The sequence below is a fragment of the Euprymna scolopes genome, chromosome 33 (assembly GCF_053919585.1).
Source record: "Euprymna scolopes isolate OS-2025 chromosome 33, ASM5391958v1, whole genome shotgun sequence".
NCBI classification, from domain to species: domain Eukaryota; kingdom Metazoa; phylum Mollusca; class Cephalopoda; order Sepiida; family Sepiolidae; genus Euprymna; species Euprymna scolopes.
The window spans coordinates 90,682,164-90,704,684 of record NC_136514.1 but is presented as its reverse complement, the minus strand read 5'-3'; the positions used below and the strand labels follow the sequence as shown (position 1 = coordinate 90,704,684).

Sequence of the window (22,521 nt, the reverse complement as noted above, 5' to 3'; positions counted from 1 at the left end):
TTTATATCTATAATGCCCCCTAGGGGGCAACCAGAGCTATCCCCAAAAAATTGTTTTGGCCAAATAATTTAGTTTCACCATGACTAATCTTTGTGCAAAATTACAAAAAAATCCAAGGCACGGTTATTGAGAAAAGTGTGAACAAATAAACAAACAAATGGCAGTGAATTATTCGACCCAATCCCTTGTTTGTCGAGGGACTAATAATTTCATTGCAAAATTAAATCCACCATGATGCCAGAAGATGTTGCAAAATCTACTGGAACAACTTGGCCTCCATGGGTTTGGATATCTAATATAGAAAAGGCTATATATCTGTCTGTTTGTCTCCATATTTTCAAATTATCTCCTCCAAAACTAAAAGTTGCAGTTCAGCGTTAGGGACCTCAAATGATTGGATTTTTTATGGACCGTTCTTTTACGAGTCTTTAGCCAGTTAAAATAATTTTTAAGAGGTCAAAATTGAAAAAATCGTTACACATTTTCTACATTCAACTTTGTTTATTTTAAATTTTTAATCAGTTCATATGCATGTCACATTAGTACAGTGGTAACGTCACCAGCTTTGAATGCTACAGTTTCAGTTTCAATTCTAGCTGATGGCACCCAAATACTTATTTTTTCTTCTTTCTAAATCATGACTCTATAATACGAAATCTGGACAAATTAAAATATCATATTTAAGCATATTTTACAACCGTCATGAATAGAGAAAAAAGTTTTTGTTGCTATGGACATGAGGAAAGTACGAATGGTGTAATGAAGATAACGAAAGATTAAGAAATACCTGCTATATGATTGGTTGGTTGTTTTTGTTTTACGGCATATCAACCCTTTTCGGGTTATTTAATGCCGAATCCAAAGATTTTGAAGAAAAATTTTTTTTAATAGAATATATTTTTTGTTTTCATGTTGGTTTCTATTTAACCCATAGTTGGGACCCTAACAGGTACTACCACTCCGGGTTAGAGTGGACCTGGGAGCAATGGTAATTAAAGAGTGGCTCCACACTCCCCAAAGCCTACAAGCTGGGGCCTCACCACTGGATATAGTTTAAGGTCATATCCAGGACCCCCATTGAGGGACTTTTACCCTCTGCAGGGGGGGGGCAGTCGGCGTATTCTAATGCCCCACCGACAGGGCCCCTGCTATATGAGAAAAAGGCTAACCGAAGTTACTGTGAAAGAAACTGTTATGGAAAGATGGCATAGCGTGAACGTTCTTTAAACTGATCTTCATGATAGAGTTTCTTGGAGATGTGGAGTGAGATTTGCCATGTGTGGCAAAGGGATGATGCACCTCAAACTGGGCGTTAATAAAAAAAGAACTGATGATGATGATGCTGATGACTTGAGAGGAGAGGAGTGGGTCAGGATTTTAGAGATGATTACTAGGGCTATGACAACAGCATATTATTCTTATTGTTTTTGACTCTCGAGTTTATATCCGACACAGTTAATCAATTGAGAACCACACCACTCTAAAAACACATAAGATATTAACTGATATATACTCAAGAGTCAAAATAACAAAAAAAAATATTCTCTTGTCATAGCCTGCATGGCTCATTTATATTCTTTGGATTATTCGTACAATTGTTCTCATCGTGAGTGTTATTTTCACATTTTGGTCAATGTAACCTCTGACCTTATTGAGAAGTATCTTGTCAAACTCTGGGAATCTTTCTGTTAAACTCAAGAATCTGCACGTAATTTCAAATGGAATCCTTTATTTAATCATGTACTCATTCTATCAGCCATGATTGGGTAAAAGTCTTAAGTAATTTGCAATAGTATTTTGAGTGTCAGCGCATAGTAGATAAAGTACTTGGTGAAATTCAGTTGTAGGCTCCACTGTTCTAGAGGTTGAAGGCTCAATCCTCAGTGCAGATGACACTCAAAATACTTAAGACTTCTACCCAGTCATGGCTGACGGAATGAGAACATGCTACCCTCATGAATTAAATAAAGAGTTCTATTCGAAATTACGTGCATATTCCTGAGTTTGACAGAAAGATTCCCCAAATTCAACAATATACACCTGAGGAAGGTCGGAGGTTACATTAACTGAAATGTTGTGAAAATAACATTCAAGATGCAAACAGTAGTTCAAATAATCAAAATAATACAAATTATAAACTTTTATCGAAAAAATTTAGAAACATTATGTGGATTTAATCAAAAAAAAAAAAAAAAAAAAAAAAAGGTTGGGAACCAGTACTCTATGAATTGATATAAACGTGCATGTTTCAAACAACTTACCTCTGTTGTCGAATCTTCAAATCGAATGGCATAGCCAACTTCTTCACCAAGATTAACAGCCATTTCTTCCGAGACACGTTTGGCCACGGACATAGCGGCCACACGACGAGGTTGAGTACATCCAACCATTCCATAGTTTGAATAACCATCTTCGTGGAGATACTGAAAAACATTCCATAAATAACAAGATAAATGTTAATGGGTAAAAAAATTATTTTATAAATAGCAGGTTCAAATTTAGCAAGACTGTGAAGCCGATAATCAAAACTCTAGGCACAGAATAGTGAAATTTAAAAAGTTTGGCTATAACCTAAGAAATCAGGTTTAAATTCAATAAACTTATGTTATTTTGACTTCTGCTTTCTGTTTAGCAGAAACCATGCCAGTGTACATGAACACAATCACTTCTAAGATACCTATAAAAGTGAGAATGTGTGTGTGTGAGGACAATTCTCAACCTATATACTCAATAAATGTTTGATATACAGACTTGAAAGTTGATATATAGGGTATTCAGCCATGTGGAAAACGTTTTAATCAGTTTTCACTCAGGAAAAAGGGCTGCTAAAGGGGTCAGAATTGTGAAAGTGGTATGTGGAGGTGATCAGATTTTTATCTGTTTGTCACTGTTTCATGAATGCACATACGTGAATCATTCAAATTACTTATGTTAAGAGGTTTGAAAACAATTTTTAAATTAAATTCATGTCAAGCTGGCCTAATGGTTATCGTACTTGACTCACTGTCTTTAGGTTTTGGTTTCGATCTCAGTTCGAGTATTTTTTACTTACAAGAAGTGAACTATTTAGAACAAACAATACTTGCATGCTCGTGTCTCAATTTCTTTTAGTTTTTTTATTTCATTTTTTTAAATGAATTTAGCGTTACATTTAATGCAAGGCACATTTTCTAGTGTTTATATAATTCCAGTTTAATTTTAAAAGTTTACATAAAAAGATAGTTTTTACTTTGAAAAAGTTTTTACTTTGTGATAAAAATAAAGAAAAGAATATATCATTATTTTTTTTATTTTTTATTTTTTTTACACAGGAATCAAGGCCCAGAGACCACTCGAGGATAAGGGTTAAGAGTGTACAGTAATCAATTGGACAATATAGTAATCGTTAGTAACAGAAATTCAGTAAATTTGTTAACTTAAGTGTAACGGCTCATCAAAATCTTGTTTATGTTAGACTTGAAGACAATCAGATTGTAGTCAGCTGGAAAGCAAGAAAACGGAAGACAGTTCCACAGGCGTGCACTTCTAAGAAAGAAGCTTTGTTCATGGAATCTACATGAGGTGAAAGAAAGCCAACAGGACCAGGCATAATGTTTGATGTAAATGATATCAAGAAAATACTTTTGTTAGAAAGGCAAGAGCTAAGAGTTCACCAGGCAACGATCATATTAGCTACAAGGGGTAAAAAGGATTGTGAACCCTTCTGATTAAGGCCTTTTCTACTGGTAAACGAGATGTGGGGGACTAAAGATGTTGCTGAATGGTGAGGTCTTGCAGAAAGCACATACCTACCAAAAGAAGAACAGACTAAGGAGTTATGACAATTCCAACCCATATCATTACTAAACATCAATGAGAAGATTGAATTTGGACTTGTTGTCAACAAAATGATAAAATATGTTCAATGCAACGATACCCAGGACACCTGGCTGCATCAAGCATGCTTATGCAATATCGCAGAGTATCTAACACGCCAAGAAAGAAAAAGAGAATGTACTAATTGTACGGTCAGTTGCATATGAAATGATTCGAAACATGATGGAGTTCTTTTGGATTATAGAAACTGTTCAGAGTATGACCATGAAATACTATGATTAATTTATGACATAGCAGAGGTTGGAAGTTGCGATTACAGCAGGATGTGCAATATCAATGATTTCGTTCGTACTTGAGATGAAAGTGTTGTTGAAATCAGCAATTGTAAGAGTACACTTGTTAAGAGTCCACTAAAAGTATTTATGGATGACGATGCTGTAAAGTCGAAGAACATAGAAGGAATGGAACCAGCATTAAACAAATTAGGATAACTTATTGAGCCGTCCAAAATGAGATTAAAGGCTAAAAAATCAAGAAGCGTAACCTATTAGAAAGGTCAAGAAAAAGAAATAAAAAGTATCTGATCAGAGGAGAAGTGATTCCAATAGTAAAAGAGAAACCAGTGAACAGTTTGGGAAGATGGTAAAAAAAAATAAATAAAAGGTTCCCTTCAGTCTTGACAGACTACGGATACCCACTATAAGGGTGCCTGTGTGTGAAATTTTTGTGACAAGAGTTGCACAATCCTCAACCCCACTTCTCCTGAGTCGACATTGCTGAATACCAGTGGCAAGTGGAGGTTCAGAATGACTGGAAACAATGCCGAGATAGGCGGAAAACACATACAGAGCCTAGAATTCCCAAATGGTCATCCATCTGGCATCAGCTAGGCTCAGCGTTGCTTAATTTTGGAGATCTGACATGAACCGGTGTGTCAACGTGATTATGGCGTATAGATGGTACAGACACATTAAGTGACAGAAGCCAAGGAGGGAAAATACAGCAGCAGACACAGAAAGGATTAAAGGTAATTGATAAGACTGAATTACCTGAAAAGTACAAATGTTGGTGTCTGCAGTTTGGTCTGTACCCTCGAATAATGCGGCCATTGCAAATTGATGCGAGTAGAACAGATCAAACAATGGTGTGAAGTATATTTAAGGAACTGGTTGGTTGGTTGGTTGTTTTTGTTTTACGGCATATCAACCCTTTTCGGGTTATTTAATGCCGAATCCAAAGATTTTGAAGAAAAAAATTTTTAATAGAATATATTTGTTGTTTTCACGTCGGTTTCTATTTAACCCATAGTTGGAACCCTAACAGGTACTACCACTCTGGGTCAGAGTGGACCTGGGAGCAATGGTAATTAAAGGGTGGCTCCACACTCCCCAAAGCCCACAAGCTGGGGCCTCACCACTGGATATAGTTTAAGGTCATATCCAGGACCCCCATTGAGGGACTTTTACCCTCTGCAGGGGGGCAGTCAGTGTATTCTAATGCCCCACCGACAGGGCCGAATTGGTTGGAATTACCAAGAATGCTGAACAACTCAGTATTATTTGGAAGGGAGGGACAGTTGAAGCTGCTTATTACATCAATTGTTGATGAGTGCAAGGCGTCAAAGTAAGGACAGTTATGATGCTCTATTTCTCTAACGACCAAGGGATTGAAGATGATCCACCTGAAGTAAAACTGGATAGAAGTGGAAGACAGAAAAAGCAACCGAGACAGCTATTAACATTTTAAAGCACATGGATACTATTAGTGCTGAACAGGATACAAATGAAAGACTAGGTATGCAGAATTTAGATTTTTGTTTGCATGAGTAAGACAAAGAGATTCTGTTATCAGTGAGATAAGGAACGAAGAACAAAGAAAAAGATATCTACACCTCGTGCAGTGTCGTCAGCAAGGTCAGTGTGTTGACTGGGAAAAGTATGTGGTGAACCGGGAGATCAGATGGAAAGAGATCTGGGCATGGAAGTGAGCAAGAACTTTGTTCCTAAGAAAATCATCCTATGATGCAATGCCTTTCCTGGTGAATCTTGTACGATGCAAAGTAAACAATGATGATAAATGTAGATGTGGGTAAAAAGGAACTCTCAAACATATTTTAACTGTGACTTGGCATTAAATCGATACACATAGAAGCATAATCGAGTCTTGAAAATCATAAAAAAGTTATTTCAACAGAAAGCAGAGAAGTTTGATAAAGGACAAATATGAAAAATGAAGATCAAAAAGATGAACTTTCATAGAACTGAAACAATGTGCGTCATGAAAAATCACTGAAAAATACAGTTAACGAAGGCAAGAAAGACGGAACTTGGCGGTAGATCTTCAGAACACATTGGTATTCCAACTTGTTCTTATACAGCAAAGACCAGACCTTGTTGTGGAAAATGAGGAAAAGAAGGTTGAGATTATGTTAGAGTTGACTGTAATCTCTAAGGATAAATTTGTAACTAAAGAAAACAAAAAATATGAGGCATCTGATGACCTACTGTTTGAGTCGCAGAAAAAGGGATCGAAAATTAATAATTGTTTTATTTGTATTATTTGAACTACTGTTCTCATTCTTGGGTTTTATTCTCATAAAATTTTGGTTGATGTAACTTCCGATTTTCTTCAGGTGTATCTCGTCAAACTTGGAAATCTTTCTGTCAAATTCTGGATTCTCTACAGAATTTTATGTACTTATGCACTTATGTTATTGTGCTGAAATAATAACATTATTCAGAAAGCCATTTTTAATGTGGGGAGGGTATTTTGTAACTATTCTGTATTTTTACCAAACAATTTAATAATAAAAAAAAAAATATGATATAGAAAAATTTGAATTTATCTTGAAAATACAATTTTAAAACACAGCGCGGTAGCATAAGTACACAAGCACTGAATTTTTAAAGGAATCCTATATTTAATTCAGGCAGGTAGCATGTTCTTATTCTGTCAGCCATGACCAAGAAGAAATCTTAAGTAACTCGCAATTGTATTCTTAGTATTGCTTGCACTGAAGATTGAACCTTCAACCTCCAGAAGAGTGTTACTTAGAAATGAATTTTACTTTATACATTATCAGTTATGCCATGGGTCCTTGATGTAACGGATATTAGGCAACACATAAAAAGAAAAGAAAACTAAGCAGTTAAAAATCAAATGTCTATTGTAGTATTTTCTTTTGTACAATAACCATTCACGAATTCCTGAAAAGAAACACGAATATAATAGTCACTCATATAACAGAACCAAAAACTAATACAGGAATGGAAACAAATTTTAAAACAATACAAGGTCGGAGTTTACATCAGACAAAACATTGTGAGAATAACAACCAAGTTGAGAACGATAGTTCGAATAATCTAAATTATCATTCCTCATCTCAAAAATTCAAAAACATTATCAAATTAATATTTTAATATTTTACTCACTTGCGTAAGTTGTGTTGTTTTTCCAGATCCAGTCTCTCCCACAATAATAACAACACTGTTATCTCGAACAATATTCAAAAGCTGGCGAGAAGAAAGAAAAAACGAATAAACACATGATCCGACATTTTTTTTTTTTTTTTTACACGGTGGTCACCACTTATCAAGGCCCGGAAGCCACTCAGGGATAAGGGTTATTGCAAGTACAGTACATTAGTGTGGAGATTTGAAAGTGTTTACTTAAGGGGGCGGTTCATTAGGAATTTGTTAACATTGGACTTGAAGACATCCAAGTTGTAGTCAGGTGGGAAGCAGGCAGACAGAACAGAGTTCCAGAGGCATGCAGTTCTAAGAAAGAAGCTTTGTTCATGGAATCCACGTTTTGATTTAGGCACAGATAAAGAGTGGGGGAAATTTTTCACAGTGGATTCAGCTAGACGGGTGTTTTTTCATGAAAGATTGGTGAAGGAGGACCAGAGATTGGAGTTCAGATGAGCACTTGCCATGGAAATAACGATAAAACAAGGACAGGCTCGCAACGTCTCTTCTGTGGGAGAGAGGTTGCAGGGTAGAGAAAAGGGCATCTCCCACTAAGCCATGAAGTCTATTTTGTACTCTGTCAAGGCAGGATAGGCTGTTTTTAGCAGCTCCTGCCCAGATACTGCCGACAAATTGGCGAAATGCACCAGAAGCTCCAATGTATGTGTCCAAGATTGGTCAATATGAAGAAACCAATTCTCCTCTATGACACTGATTATCCGCATGTTGTTCAACTGACCCTGTAGATACTGAACAAATTGGGCTACGAGACTCTGTCTCATCCGCCATATTCACCGAACCTCTTGTCCACCAATGATCACTTGTTCGAGCATCTCGACAATTTCTTGTCCAAAAAATGCTTCAAAAGTCGAGATGATACCAAATCGGTCTTCAATGACTTCATCGCTTCCAGAACTCTAGATTTCTATGCTAATAAATAATAATAAACTTGTTTCTTGTTGGCAAAAATGAGTCAATTCTAATGGTTCTTATTTCAATTAATAAAATTTGTTATGAAAGGAGTTGTGATCTTTTGAAGTTGAATGTCAAAAACCAACATTATTTTTGCAACAACCTAATACATAAACACATTCTCCATAAAAAAAATCAATCTTGGTCGCAAATAAATAATATAACTCATTATTATAATTTTTTTATCAATATCAATAAAAAAATTAAATAATTAATAAAAATATCAATATAAAGATTAATTGTGTAAATATATAAAAAAAAAATGCAGTCTTGGTTGCAAAAATCTGTTCAAACGTGCCATGATGATGGTTAAACAGGTGTTAACCGACATCTGCCCTTTTCTTAGTGAAGTTGGCTGGGATCTTTATTCCATACTTTGTTAGATTTTTCTTGTGAGTAAAAGTTACTCTTACTTCCTGTGTGTCTTATCGGTTTTGGAAAATCAGGTATGTCAGAAATAATGTAGGAAATTATGAAACGTGATGAAACTGACTGAAACATGGATCCATTATTAGTATGAAGGATTTCTATATAGCATATATGTTTAATAAACTATCATGACTCGTTACATAAAAAAAAAAAAAATCAAGATTAATTTATTATATTTCACAAAAAAAAAAATCAACATTAATTTATTATATTTCACATAAAAAAAAATCAAGATTACTTTATTTTATTTCACATAAACAAATCAAGATTAATTTATTATATTTCACAAAAAAAAAATCAAGATTAATTTATTATATTTCACATAAAAAAAAATCAAGATTAATTTATTATATTTCACATAAAAAAAAATCAACATTAATTTATTATATTTCACATAAAAAAAAATCAACATTAATTTATTATATTTCACATAAAAAAAAATCAAGATTAATTTTTTATATTTCACATAAAAAAAAATCAAGATTAATTTATTATATTTCACATAAAAAAAAAATCAATATTAATTTATTATATTTCACATAAAAAAAAAATCAATATTAATTTATTATATTTCACAAAAAAAAAATCAAGATTAATTTATTATATTTCACATAAAAAAAAAATCAACATTAATTTATTATATTTCACATAAAAAAAAATCAAGATTAATTTATTATATTTCACAAAAAAAAAATCAAGATTAATTTATTATATTTCACATGAAAAAAAATCAAGATTAATTTATTTTATTTCACATAAAAAAAAATCAAGATTAATTTATTATATTTCACAAAAAAAAAATCAAGATTAATTTATTATATTTCACAAAAAAAAAAATCAAGTTAATTTATTATATTTCACATAAAAAAATCAACATTAATTTATTATATTTCACATAAAAAAAAATCAAGATTAATTTATTATATTTCACATAAAAAAAATCAACATTAATTTATTATATTTCACATAAAAAAAATCAACATTAATTTATTATATTTCACATAAAAAAAAATCAATATTAATTTATTATATTTCACATAAAAAAAAATCAATATTAATTTATTATATTTCACATAAAAAAAAATCAACATTAATTTATTATATTTCACATAAAAAAAAATCAATATTAATTTATTATATTTCACATAAAAAAAATCAAGATTAATTTATTATATTTCACATAAAAAAAAATCAACATTAATTTATTATATTTCACATAAAAAAAAATCAACATTAATTTATTATATTTCACATAAAAAAAATCAAGATTAATTTATTATATTTCACATAAAAAAAATCAATATTAATTTATTATATTTCACATAAAAAAAAATCAATATTAATTTATTATATTTCACATAAAAAAAAATCAATATTAATTTATTATATTTCACATAAAAAAAAATCAACATTAATTTATTATATTTCACATAAAAAAAAATCAACATTAATTTATTATATTTCACATAAAAGAAAATCAACATTAATTTATTATATTTCACAAAAAAAAAATCAATATTAATTTATTATATTTCACAAAAAAAAATCAATATTAATTTATTATATTTCACAAAAGAAAATCAATATTAATTTATTATATTTCACAAAAAAAAATCAATATTAATTTATAATATTTCACATAAAAAACAAATCAATATTAATTTATTTTATTTCACATAAAAAAAATCAACATTAATTTATTATATTTCACATAAAAAAAATCAAGATTTATTTATTATATTTCACATAAAAAAAAATCAAGATTAATTTATTATATTTAACATAAAAAAAATCAACATTAATTTATTATATTTCACATAAAAAAAATCAAGATTAATTTATTATATTTCACAAAAAAAAAAAATCAACATTAATTTATTATATTTCACCTAAAAAAAATCAACATTAATTTATTATATTTCACATAAAAAAAATCAAGATTAATTTATTATATTTCACATAAAAAAATCAACATTAATTTATTATATTTCACATAAAAAAAATCAACATTAATTTATTATATTTCACATAAAAAAAATCAACATTAATTTATTATATTTCACATAAAAAAAATCAAGATTAATTTATTATATTTCACATAAAAAAATCAAGATTAATTTATTATATTTCACAGAAAAAAAATCAACATTAATTTATTATATTTCACAAAAAAAAAACAACATTAATTTATTATATTTCACAAAAAAAAAAAATCAAGATTAATTTATTATATTTCACAAAAAAAAAATCAACATTAATTTATTATATTTCACATAAAAAAAAAACAAGATTAATTTATTATATTTCACAAAAAAAAAAATCAAGATTAATTTATTATATTTCACATAAAAAAAATCAAGATTAATTTATTATATTTCACATAAAAAAAATCAAGATTAATTTATTATATTTCACAAAAAAAAAATCAAGATTAATTTATTATATTTCACATAAAAAAAAATCAAGATTAATTTATTATATTTCACATAAAAAAAATCAAGATTAATTTATTATATTTCACATAAAAAAAATCAAGATTAATTTATTATATTTCACAAAAAAAAAATCAAGATTAATTTATTATATTTCACATAAAAAAAATCAAGATTAATTTATTATATTTCACAAAAAAAAAATCAAGATTAATTTATTATATTTCACATAAAAAAATCAAGATTAATTTATTATATTTCACATAAAAAAAAATCAAGATTAATTTATTATATTTCACATAAAAAAAATCAAGATTAATTTATTATATTTCACATAAAAAAAATCAAGATTAATTTATTATATTTCACATAAAAAAAAATCAACATTAATTTATTATATTTCACAAAAAAAAAATCAAGATTAATTTATTATATTTCACATAAAAAAAAATCAAGATTAATTTATTATATTTCACAAAAAAAAAATCAATATTAATTTATTATATTTCACATAAAAAAAAATCAACATTAATTTATTATATTTCACATAAAAAAAAATCAACATTAATTTATTATATTTCACAAAAAAAAAAAATCAACATTAATTTATTATATTTCACATAAAAAAAATCAACATTAATTTATTATATTTCACAAAAAAAAAAAATCAACATTAATTTATTATATTTCACAAAAAAAAAAATCAAGATTAATTTATTATATTTCACAAAAAAAAAATCAACATTAATTTATTATATTTCACATAAAAAAAAATCAAGATTAATTTATTATATTTCACAAAAAAAAAAATCAAGATTAATTTATTATATTTCACAAAAAAAAAATCAACATTAATTTATTATATTTCACATAAAAAAAAATCAAGATTAATTTATTATATTTCACAAAAAAAAAAATCAAGATTAATTTATTATATTTCACATAAAAAAAATCAAGATTAATTTATTATATTTCACATAAAAAAAATCAAGATTAATTTATTATATTTCACATAAAAAAAATCAAGATTAATTTATTATATTTCACAAATAAAAAATCAAGATTAATTTATTATATTTCACATAAAAAAAAATCAAGATTAATTTATTATATTTCACATAAAAAAAAATCAAGATTAATTTATTATATTTCACATAAAAAAAATCAAGATTAATTTATTATATTTCACAAAAAAAAAATCAAGATTAATTTATTATATTTCACAAAAAAAAAATCAAGATTAATTTATTATATTTCACATAAAAAAAATCAAGATTAATTTATTATATTTCACATAAAAAAAAATCAACATTAATTTATTATATTTCACAAAAAAAAAAATCAACATTAATTTATTATATTTCACATAAACAAAAAATCAAGATTAATTTATTATATTTCACATAAAAAAAATCAACATTAATTTATTATATTTCACAAAAAAAAAATCAACATTAATTTATTATATTTCACATAAAAAAAAATCAACATTAATTTATTATATTTCACATAAAAAAAATCAAGATTAATTTATTATATTTCACATAAAAAAATCAACATTAATTTATTATATTTCACATAAAAAAAAATCAAGATTAATTTATTATATTTCACAAAAAAAAAAATCAAGATTAATTTATTATATTTCACATAAAAAAAATCAACATTACTTTATTATATTTCACATAAAAAAAATCAAGATTAATTTATTATATTTCACAAAAAAAAAAATCAACATTAATTTATTATATTTCACATAAAAAAAATCAACATTAATTTATTATATTTCACATAAAAAAAAATCAAGATTAATTTATTATATTTCACATAAAAAAATCAAGATTAATTTATTATATTTCACAAAAAAAAATCAACATTAATTTATTATATTTCACATAAAAAAACTCAACATTAATTTATTATATTTCACATAAAAAAAATCAAGATTAATTTATTATATTTCACATAAAAAAAATCAAGATTAATTTATTATATTTCACATAAAAAAATCAAGATTAATTTATTATATTTCACATAAAAAAAAATAAAGATTAATTTATTATATTTCACATAAAAAAATAAAGATTAATTTATTATATTTCACATAAAAAAAATCAAGATTAATTTATTATATTTCACATAAAAAAAATCAAGATTAATTTATTATATTTCACAAAAAAAAAATCAAGATTAATTTATTATATTTCACATAAAAAAAATCGAGATTAATTTATTATATTTCACATAAAAAAAATCAAGATTAATTTATTATATTTCACAAAAAAAAAATCAAGATTAATTTATTATATTTCACATAAAAAAAATCAAGATTAATTTATTATATTTCACATAAAAAAAAATCAAGATTAATTTATTATATTTCACATAAAAAAAATCAAGATTAATTTATTATATTTCACATAAAAAAAATCAAGATTAATTTATTATATTTCACATAAAAAAAATCAATATTAATTTATTATATTTCACATAAAAAAATCAAGATTAATTTATTATATTTCACATTAAAAAAAATCAAGATTAATTTATTATATTTCACAAAAAAAAAAAATCAAGATTAATTTATTATATTTCACATAAAAAAAATCAACATTAATTTATTATATTTCACATAAAAAAAATCAAGATTAATTTATTATATTTCACAAAAAAAAAAATCAACATTAATTTATTATATTTCACATAAAAAAAAATCAACATTAATTTATTATATTTCACATAAAAAAAAAATCAAGATTAATTTATTATATTTCACATAAAAAAAAATCAAGATTAATTTATTATATTTCACATAAAAAAAATCAACATTAATTTATTATATTTCACATAAAAAAAAATCAACATTGATTTATTATATTTCACAAAAAAAAAATCAACATTAATTTATTATATTTCACATAAAAAAAATCAAGATTAATTTATTATATTTCACATAAAAAAAATCAAGATTAATTTATTATATTTCACATAAAAAAATCAACATTAATTTATTATATTTCACATAAAAAAAATCAAGATTAATTTATTATATTTCACATAAAAAAAATCAAGATTAATTTATTATATTTCACATAAAAAAAAAAAATATTAATTTATTATATTTCACAAAAAAAAAATCAACATTAATTTATTATATTTCACATAAAAAAAATCAACATTAATTTATTATATTTCACATAAAAAAAATCAAGATTAATTTATTATATTTCACATAAAAAAAATCAAGATTAATTTATTATATTTCACATAAAAAAATCAAGATTAATTTATTATATTTCACATTAAAAAAAATCAAGATTAATTTATTATATTTCACAAAAAAAAAATCAACATTAATTTATTATATTTCACATAAAAAAAATCAACATTAATTTATTATATTTCACATAAAAAAAATCAAGATTAATTTATTATATTTCACAAAAAAAAAAATCAACATTAATTTATTATATTTCACATAAAAAAAAATCAACATTAATTTATTATATTTCACATAAAAAAAAAATCAAGATTAATTTATTATATTTCACATAAAAAAAAATCAAGATTAATTTATTATATTTCACATAAAAAAAATCAACATTAATTTATTATATTTCACATAAAAAAAAATCAACATTGATTTATTATATTTCACAAAAAAAAAATCAACATTAATTTATTATATTTCACATAAAGAAAATCAAGATTAATTTATTATAATTCACATAAAAAAAATCAATATTAATTTATTATATTTCACATAAAAAAAATCAACATTAATTTATTATATTTCACATAAAAAAAATCAACATAAATTTATTATATTTCACATAAAAAAAAATCAAGATTAATTTATTATATTTCACATAAAAAAAAATCAAGATTAATTTATTATATTTCACATAAAAAAAATCAAGATTAATTTATTATATTTCACATAAAAAAAATCAACATTAATTTATTATATTTCACATAAAAAAAAATCAACATTAATTTATTATATTTCACATAAAAAAAAATCAAGATTAATTTATTATATTTCACATAAAAAAAATCAAGATTAATTTATTATATTTCATATAAAAAATCAACATTAATTTATTATATTTCACATAAAAAAATCAACATTAATTTATTATATTTCACATAAAAAAAAAAATCAAGATTAATTTATTATATTTCACATAAACAAAAAAATCAAGATTAATTTATTATATTTCACATAAAAAAATCAACATTAATTTATTATATTTCACATAAAAAAAATCAAGATTAATTCATTATATTTCACATAAAAAAAATCAAGATTAATTTATTATATTTCACATAAAAAAATCAACATTAATTTATTATATTTCACATAAAAAAATCAACATTAACTTATTATATTTCACATAAAAAAAAAATCAAGATTAATTTATTATATTTCACATAAAAAAAATCAAGATTAATTCAGTATATTTCACATAAAAAAAAAATCAAGATTAATTTATTATATTTCACATAAAAAAAATCAAGATTAATTTAGTATATTTCACATAAAAAAAAAATCAAGATTAATTTATTATATTTCACATAAAAAAAATCAACATTAATTTATTATATTTCACATAAAAAAAAAATCAAGATTAATTTATTATATTTCACATAAAAAAAATCAAGATTAATTTATTATATTTCACATGAAAAAAAATCAAGATTAATTTATTATATTTCACATAAAAAAAATCAAGATTAATTTATTATATTTCACATAAAAAAAATCAAGATTAATTTATTATATTTCACATAAAAAAAAATCAAGATTAATTTATTATATTTCACATAAAAAAATCAAGATTAATTTATTATATTTCACATGAAAAAAAATCAAGATTAATTTATTATATTTCACATAAAAAAAATCAAGATTAATTTATTATATTTCACATGAAAAAAAATCAAGATTAATTTATTATATTTCACATAAAAAAAAAATCAAGATTAATTTATTATATTTCACATAAAAAAAAAATCAACATTAAATTATTATATTTCACATAAAAAAATCAAGATTAATTTATTATATTTCACATAAAAAAAATCAATATTAATTTATTATATTTCACAAAAAAAAATCAACATTAATTTATTATATTTCACATAAAAAAATCAAGATTAATTTATTATATTTCACAAAAAAAAAATCAATATTAATTTATTATATTTCACATAAAAAAAATCAAGATTTATTATATTTCACATAAAAAAAAAATCAAGATTAATTTATTATATTTCACATAAAAAAAAAATCAAGATTAATTTATTATATTTCACATAAAAAAATCAAGATTAATTTATTATATTTCACAAAAAAAAATCAATATTAATTTATTATATTTCACATAAAAAAAATCAAGATTTATTATATTTCACATAAAAAAAAAATCAAGATTAATTTAGTATATTTCACATAAAAAAAAAATCAAGATTAATTTATTATATTTCACATAAAAAAATCAACATTAATTTATTATATTTCACATAAAAAAAATCAAGATTAATTCATTATATTTCACATAAAAAAAATCAAGATTAATTTATTATATTTCACATAAAAAAATCAACATTAATTTATTATATTTCACATAAAAAAATCAACATTAACTTATTATATTTCACATAAAAAAAAAATCAAGATTAATTTATTATATTTCACATAAAAAAAATCAAGATTAATTCAGTATATTTCACATAAAAAAAAAATCAAGATTAATTTATTATATTTCACATAAAAAAAAAATCAAGATTAATTTAGTATATTTCACATAAAAAAAAAATCAAGATTAATTTATTATATTTCACATAAAAAAAATCAACATTAATTTATTATATTTCACATAAAAAAAAAATCAAGATTAATTTATTATATTTCACATAAAAAAAATCAAGATTAATTTATTATATTTCACATGAAAAAAAATCAAGATTAATTTATTATATTTCACATAAAAAAAATCAAGATTAATTTATTATATTTCACATAAAAAAAATCAAGATTAATTTATTATATTTCACATAAAAAAAAAATCAAGATTAATTTATTATATTTCACATAAAAAAATCAAGATTAATTTATTATATTTCACATGAAAAAAAATCAAGATTAATTTATTATATTTCACATAAAAAAAATCAAGATTAATTTATTATATTTCACATGAAAAAAAATCAAGATTAATTTATTATATTTCACATAAAAAAAATCAAGATTAATTTATTATATTTCACATAAAAAAAAAATCAACATTAAATTATTATATTTCACATAAAAAAATCAAGATTAATTTATTATATTTCACATAAAAAAAATCAATATTAATTTATTATATTTCACAAAAAAAAAATCAACATTAATTTATTATATTTCACATAAAAAAATCAAGATTAATTTATTATATTTCACAAAAAAAAAATCAATATTAATTTATTATATTTCACATAAAAAAAATCAAGATTTATTATATTTCACATAAAAAAAAAATCAAGATTAATTTATTATATTTCACATAAAAAAAAAATCAAGATTAATTTATTATATTTCACATAAAAAAATCAAGATTAATTTATTATATTTCACAAAAAAAAATCAATATTAATTTATTATATTTCACATAAAAAAAATCAAGATTTATTATATTTCACATAAAAAAAAAATCAAGATTAATTTAGTATATTTCACATAAAAAAAAAATCAAGATTAATTTATTATATTTCACATAAAAAAAAAATCAAGATTAATTTATTATATTTCACATAAAAAAAATCAAGATTAATTTATTATATTTCACATAAAAAAAAAAATCAAGATTAATTTATTATATTTCACATAAAAAAAATCAAGATTAATTTATTATATTTCACATAAAAAAATCAAGATTAATTTATTATATTTCACATAAAAAAAAAATCAAGATTAATTTATTATATTTCACATAAAAAAAATCAAGATTAATTTATTATATTTCACATAAAAAAAATCAAGATTAATTTAGTATATTTCACATAAAAAAAAATCAAGATTAATTTATTATATTTCACATAAAAAAAATCAAGATTAATTTAGTATATTTCACATAAAAAAAAAATCAAGATTAATTTATTATATTTCACACAAAAAAATCAAGATTAATTTATTATATTTCACATAAAAAAAATCAAGATTAATTTATTATATTTCACATAAAAAAAATCAAGATTAATTTATTATATTTCACATAAAAAAAATCAAGATTAATTTATTATATTTCACATAAAAAAATCAACATTAATTTATTATATTTCACATAAAAAAAATCAAGATTAATTCATTATATTTCACATAAAAAAAATCAAGATTAATTTATTATATTTCACATAAAAAAATCAACATTAATTTATTATATTTCACATAAAAAAATCAACATTAACTTATTATATTTCACATAAAAAAAAAATCAAGATTAATTTATTATATTTCACATAAAAAAAATCAAGATTAATTCAGTATATTTCACATAAAAAAAAAATCAAGATTAATTTATTATATTTCACATAAAAAAAAAAATCAAGATTAATTTAGTATATTTCACATAAAAAAAAATCAAGATTAATTTATTATATTTCACATAAAAAAAATCAACATTAATTTATTATATTTCACATAAAAAAAAAATCAAGATTAATTTATTATATTTCACATAAACAAAATCAAGATTAATTTATTATATTTCACATGAAAAAAAATCAAGATTAATTTATTATATTTCACATGAAAAAAAATCAAGATTAATTTATTATATTTCACATAAAAAAAATCAAGATTAATTTATTATATTTCACATAAAAAAAAAATCAAGATTAATTTATTATATTTCACATAAAAAAATCAAGATTAATTTATTATATTTCACATGAAAAAAAATCAAGATTAATTTATTATATTTCACATAAAAAAAATCAAGATTAATTTATTATATTTCACATGAAAAAAAATCAAGATTAATTTATTATATTTCACATAAAAAAAAAATCAAGATTAATTTATTATATTTCACATAAAAAAAAAATCAACATTAAATTATTATATTTCACATAAAAAAATCAAGATTAATTTATTATATTTCACATAAAAAAAATCAATATTAATTTATTATATTTCACAAAAAAAAAATCAACATTAATTTATTATATTTCACATAAAAAAATCAAGATTAATTTATTATATTTCACAAAAAAAAAATCAATATTAATTTATTATATTTCACATAAAAAAAATCAAGATTTATTATATTTCACATAAAAAAAAAATCAAGATTAATTTATTATATTTCACATAAAAAAAAATCAAGATTAATTTATTATATTTCACATAAAAAAATCAAGATTAATTTATTATATTTCACAAAAAAAAATCAAGATTAATTTATTATATTTCACATAAAAAAAATCAAGATTTATTATATTTCACAAAAAAAAATCAAGATTAATTTATTATATTTCACATAAAAAAAATCAAGATTTATTATATTTCACAAAAAAAAAATCAATATTAATTTATTATATTTCACATAAAAAAAAAATCAAGATTAATTTATTATATTTCACATAAAAAAAAAATCAAGATTAATTTATTATATTTCACATAAAAAAAATCAAGATTTATTATATTTCACAAAAAAAAAATCAATATTAATTTATTATATTTCACATAAAAAAAAATCAAGATTAATTTATTATATCTTACATAAAAAATCTTATTTTCTGTCAAATAATTGTGATTTTGTGTTAATTTTTTTCTGATTGATTTGCATATGTGCATATGATACTCACCTCATTGCGTACAGCAAAAATTGGTAAGAATTGCCTCTGTTCTGAATACGTTCTTCGTTTTGCAAAATCACTTACGGCCTCATTTTTGTCAGGCATAAGATCAGCAAATTTGTGGTCTGATTTGAAATCAACATCTCCACTTTCATTCACTTTTTCATCCTGTAAGGAAACATTGAGGAAAATGGTTAATTTTATTATAGATGAATTTGTTTTGCTGTTTTATGGTTCTTCGGTGTGAAGACTAACACCACTCGAAAGCTAGGGATCAAGCCTTAAACCATATAGTTGATAGTTGTCAGCTCTATCCATTAGGCCAGCAAGAGAATCAGTCATAAATGACATCTCCAATGTCTATTTATATAAATGCTTGAACACCACTTCCACAGTGCTCAATTTGTTTATTTACATTACACTCTAGCCAAAAAAAAGAGGGGGGTGGGGCTAACAGTCATATACAAACCTGAAGAAGTCTGAAAAGTTGATGTAATGAGTTTGGAATATCTTGAATGTTCAAATAGAAAGGAAGAGAAAAATATATAGAAAGAGGTGTTTACATACAAAAAGAAACTTAATATATATATATGTGTCTAGCCGCACTGATGAGCTGTGAAACAGCGAAACAGTACTGTATGTGGATGACTATATATATATATATATATATATATTCAAATAAGGGAGTGGTCACCAACAATGTGTGTTTTTTAACATTATTTTATTATTCCGTGTCTTGGTTTTTCATTGAAAATTATAAATTATGTTTAGATCATTGTAATAATGTTTTTAAATCATTGAAATCGTTTTAAACGAGTTTCAGACGTTCTGTGAAGCATCCTCTTCAGAAATTATTTTCAAAATGTGTTGGAGATGTAAAAATAGCATTTTTGTAGTTCATTTGAAATGTTTCCAAGAGGTGGAAACGTGTAAGTGTCTACTATCCATTGGAATTTTATTGGGCTGTGGTCACTTCTGTCTTGTGTTTCTCTCTCTCACTCTCTCTGCTTGTGTTTTTTCTTTTCCTTTAGGGTAGGGTGTGTGTGTGTGTGTTTTGTTTTATTGGTTTGAAGAATGTGTCTACTGTTTTATAGTATTATGAAGTTATTTGCTTCCTTAGGAAGGTAACTGTGATCCAAGGCCATTACTAATGTGTATGTGTGAGGAGGGGGGTGCAGCTCTTCTGAAATAAGGGTAGGGGTGCTTTCATTCTATTTTGATATTTAATTTTTGGATTCTTAGATTTTAGTATTGTGATTTTTCGTTTCAGTCTTAGACTGTTCGGGTATTCTTTATATTATGTTTGTTTAGATAGAGGGGTGTATTTAAAAATATGTATAGGGGATTTTTTAATGTTTCTATTTATTTGTCTCCCCATGTGGGTAACCCTACTTAACCTCGAAACCAACAACACTAGGAAACACTTAGAACCATAGTATAATATCTGTTCCAACACCTCGTTCCCCCTTCAGTCAGTGGAGGAGAAATCTCTCATGACAGACAACTATCATCCCTTCTATCATCCCCCCCTCCCATACCTATACCCCTCTAATTGGCCCCTCCCCTCTGGGGAACGAGATCTTCCCCACACTAGGAACTGATCCTGGGTCTGGCCATACCCACATGGGGAGACAAATAAATAGAAACATTAAAAAAATCCCCTATACATATTTTTAAATACATCCCTCTATCTAAACAAACATAATATAAAGAATACCCGAACAGTCTAAGACTGAAACAAAAAAATCACAATACTAAAATCTAAGAATCCAAAAAATAAATATCAAAATAGAATTAAAGCACCCCTACCCTTATTTCAGAAGAGCTGGTTATCCCCCCGCTCCTCACACATGCACATTAGTGACAACCTTGGATCACAGTCACCTTCCTAGGGAAGCAAATAACTTCATAATACTATAAAACAGTACACACATTCTTCAAACCAATAAAAGAAAACACACACACATCCTAGCCTAAAGGAAAAGAAAAAACACAAGCAGAGTGAGAGAGAGAAACACAAGACAGGAGTGACCACAGCCCAATAAAACAGTAATAAAAATTGAACATTCCAATAAATAGTAGACATTTACACGTTTCCACCTCTTGGAAACACTTCAAATGAACTACGAAAATGCTATTTTTACATCTCCAACATATTTGAAAATAATTTCTGAAGAGGACGCTTCACAGAACGTCTGAAACGCGTAAAAACGATTTCAATGATTTAAAAACATTATTACAATGATCCAAACATAATTCTCAATGAAAAACCAAGACACGGAATAATAAAATAATGTTAAAAAATACACATTGTTGGTGACTACTCCCTTATTTAAATATACATCTTTCTTTCGTTGGAATTTCTTAACCCATTTTATATAAATATATATATATATATATATATATATATATATATTGTATAAAATATTGTAGGATAAGTTTTTAAAAAAAAGGAAATAGTTTGGCAAACTGTTGTTTTTTAATCCAAGAAAATATATTGCTTTCAATTAATGAGAATATTTGTAAACATTTTGGTGCTTCTTCATTATTATAGCAAAATT

The 22,521-nt window shown here is 23.5% G+C and overlaps 1 protein-coding gene across 1 annotated transcript in view; it reads right to left on the bottom strand.

The window, feature by feature from the left end:
• LOC145258353 (pre-mRNA-splicing factor ATP-dependent RNA helicase PRP16-like) overlaps positions 1 to 22,521 on the bottom strand; it is a 290,934-nt gene that overhangs the window by 210,446 nt on the left and 57,967 nt on the right. The window contains exons 10-12 of the mRNA XM_080116587.1: positions 19,970 to 20,128; positions 7,248 to 7,328; positions 2,262 to 2,423 (exon numbers count right to left, since the gene is read on the bottom strand). Of these exons, the coding sequence (XP_079972713.1) occupies positions 2,262 to 2,423; positions 7,248 to 7,328; positions 19,970 to 20,128 (402 nt within the window). The remainder of the gene's footprint in view (positions 1 to 2,261; positions 2,424 to 7,247; positions 7,329 to 19,969; positions 20,129 to 22,521) is intronic.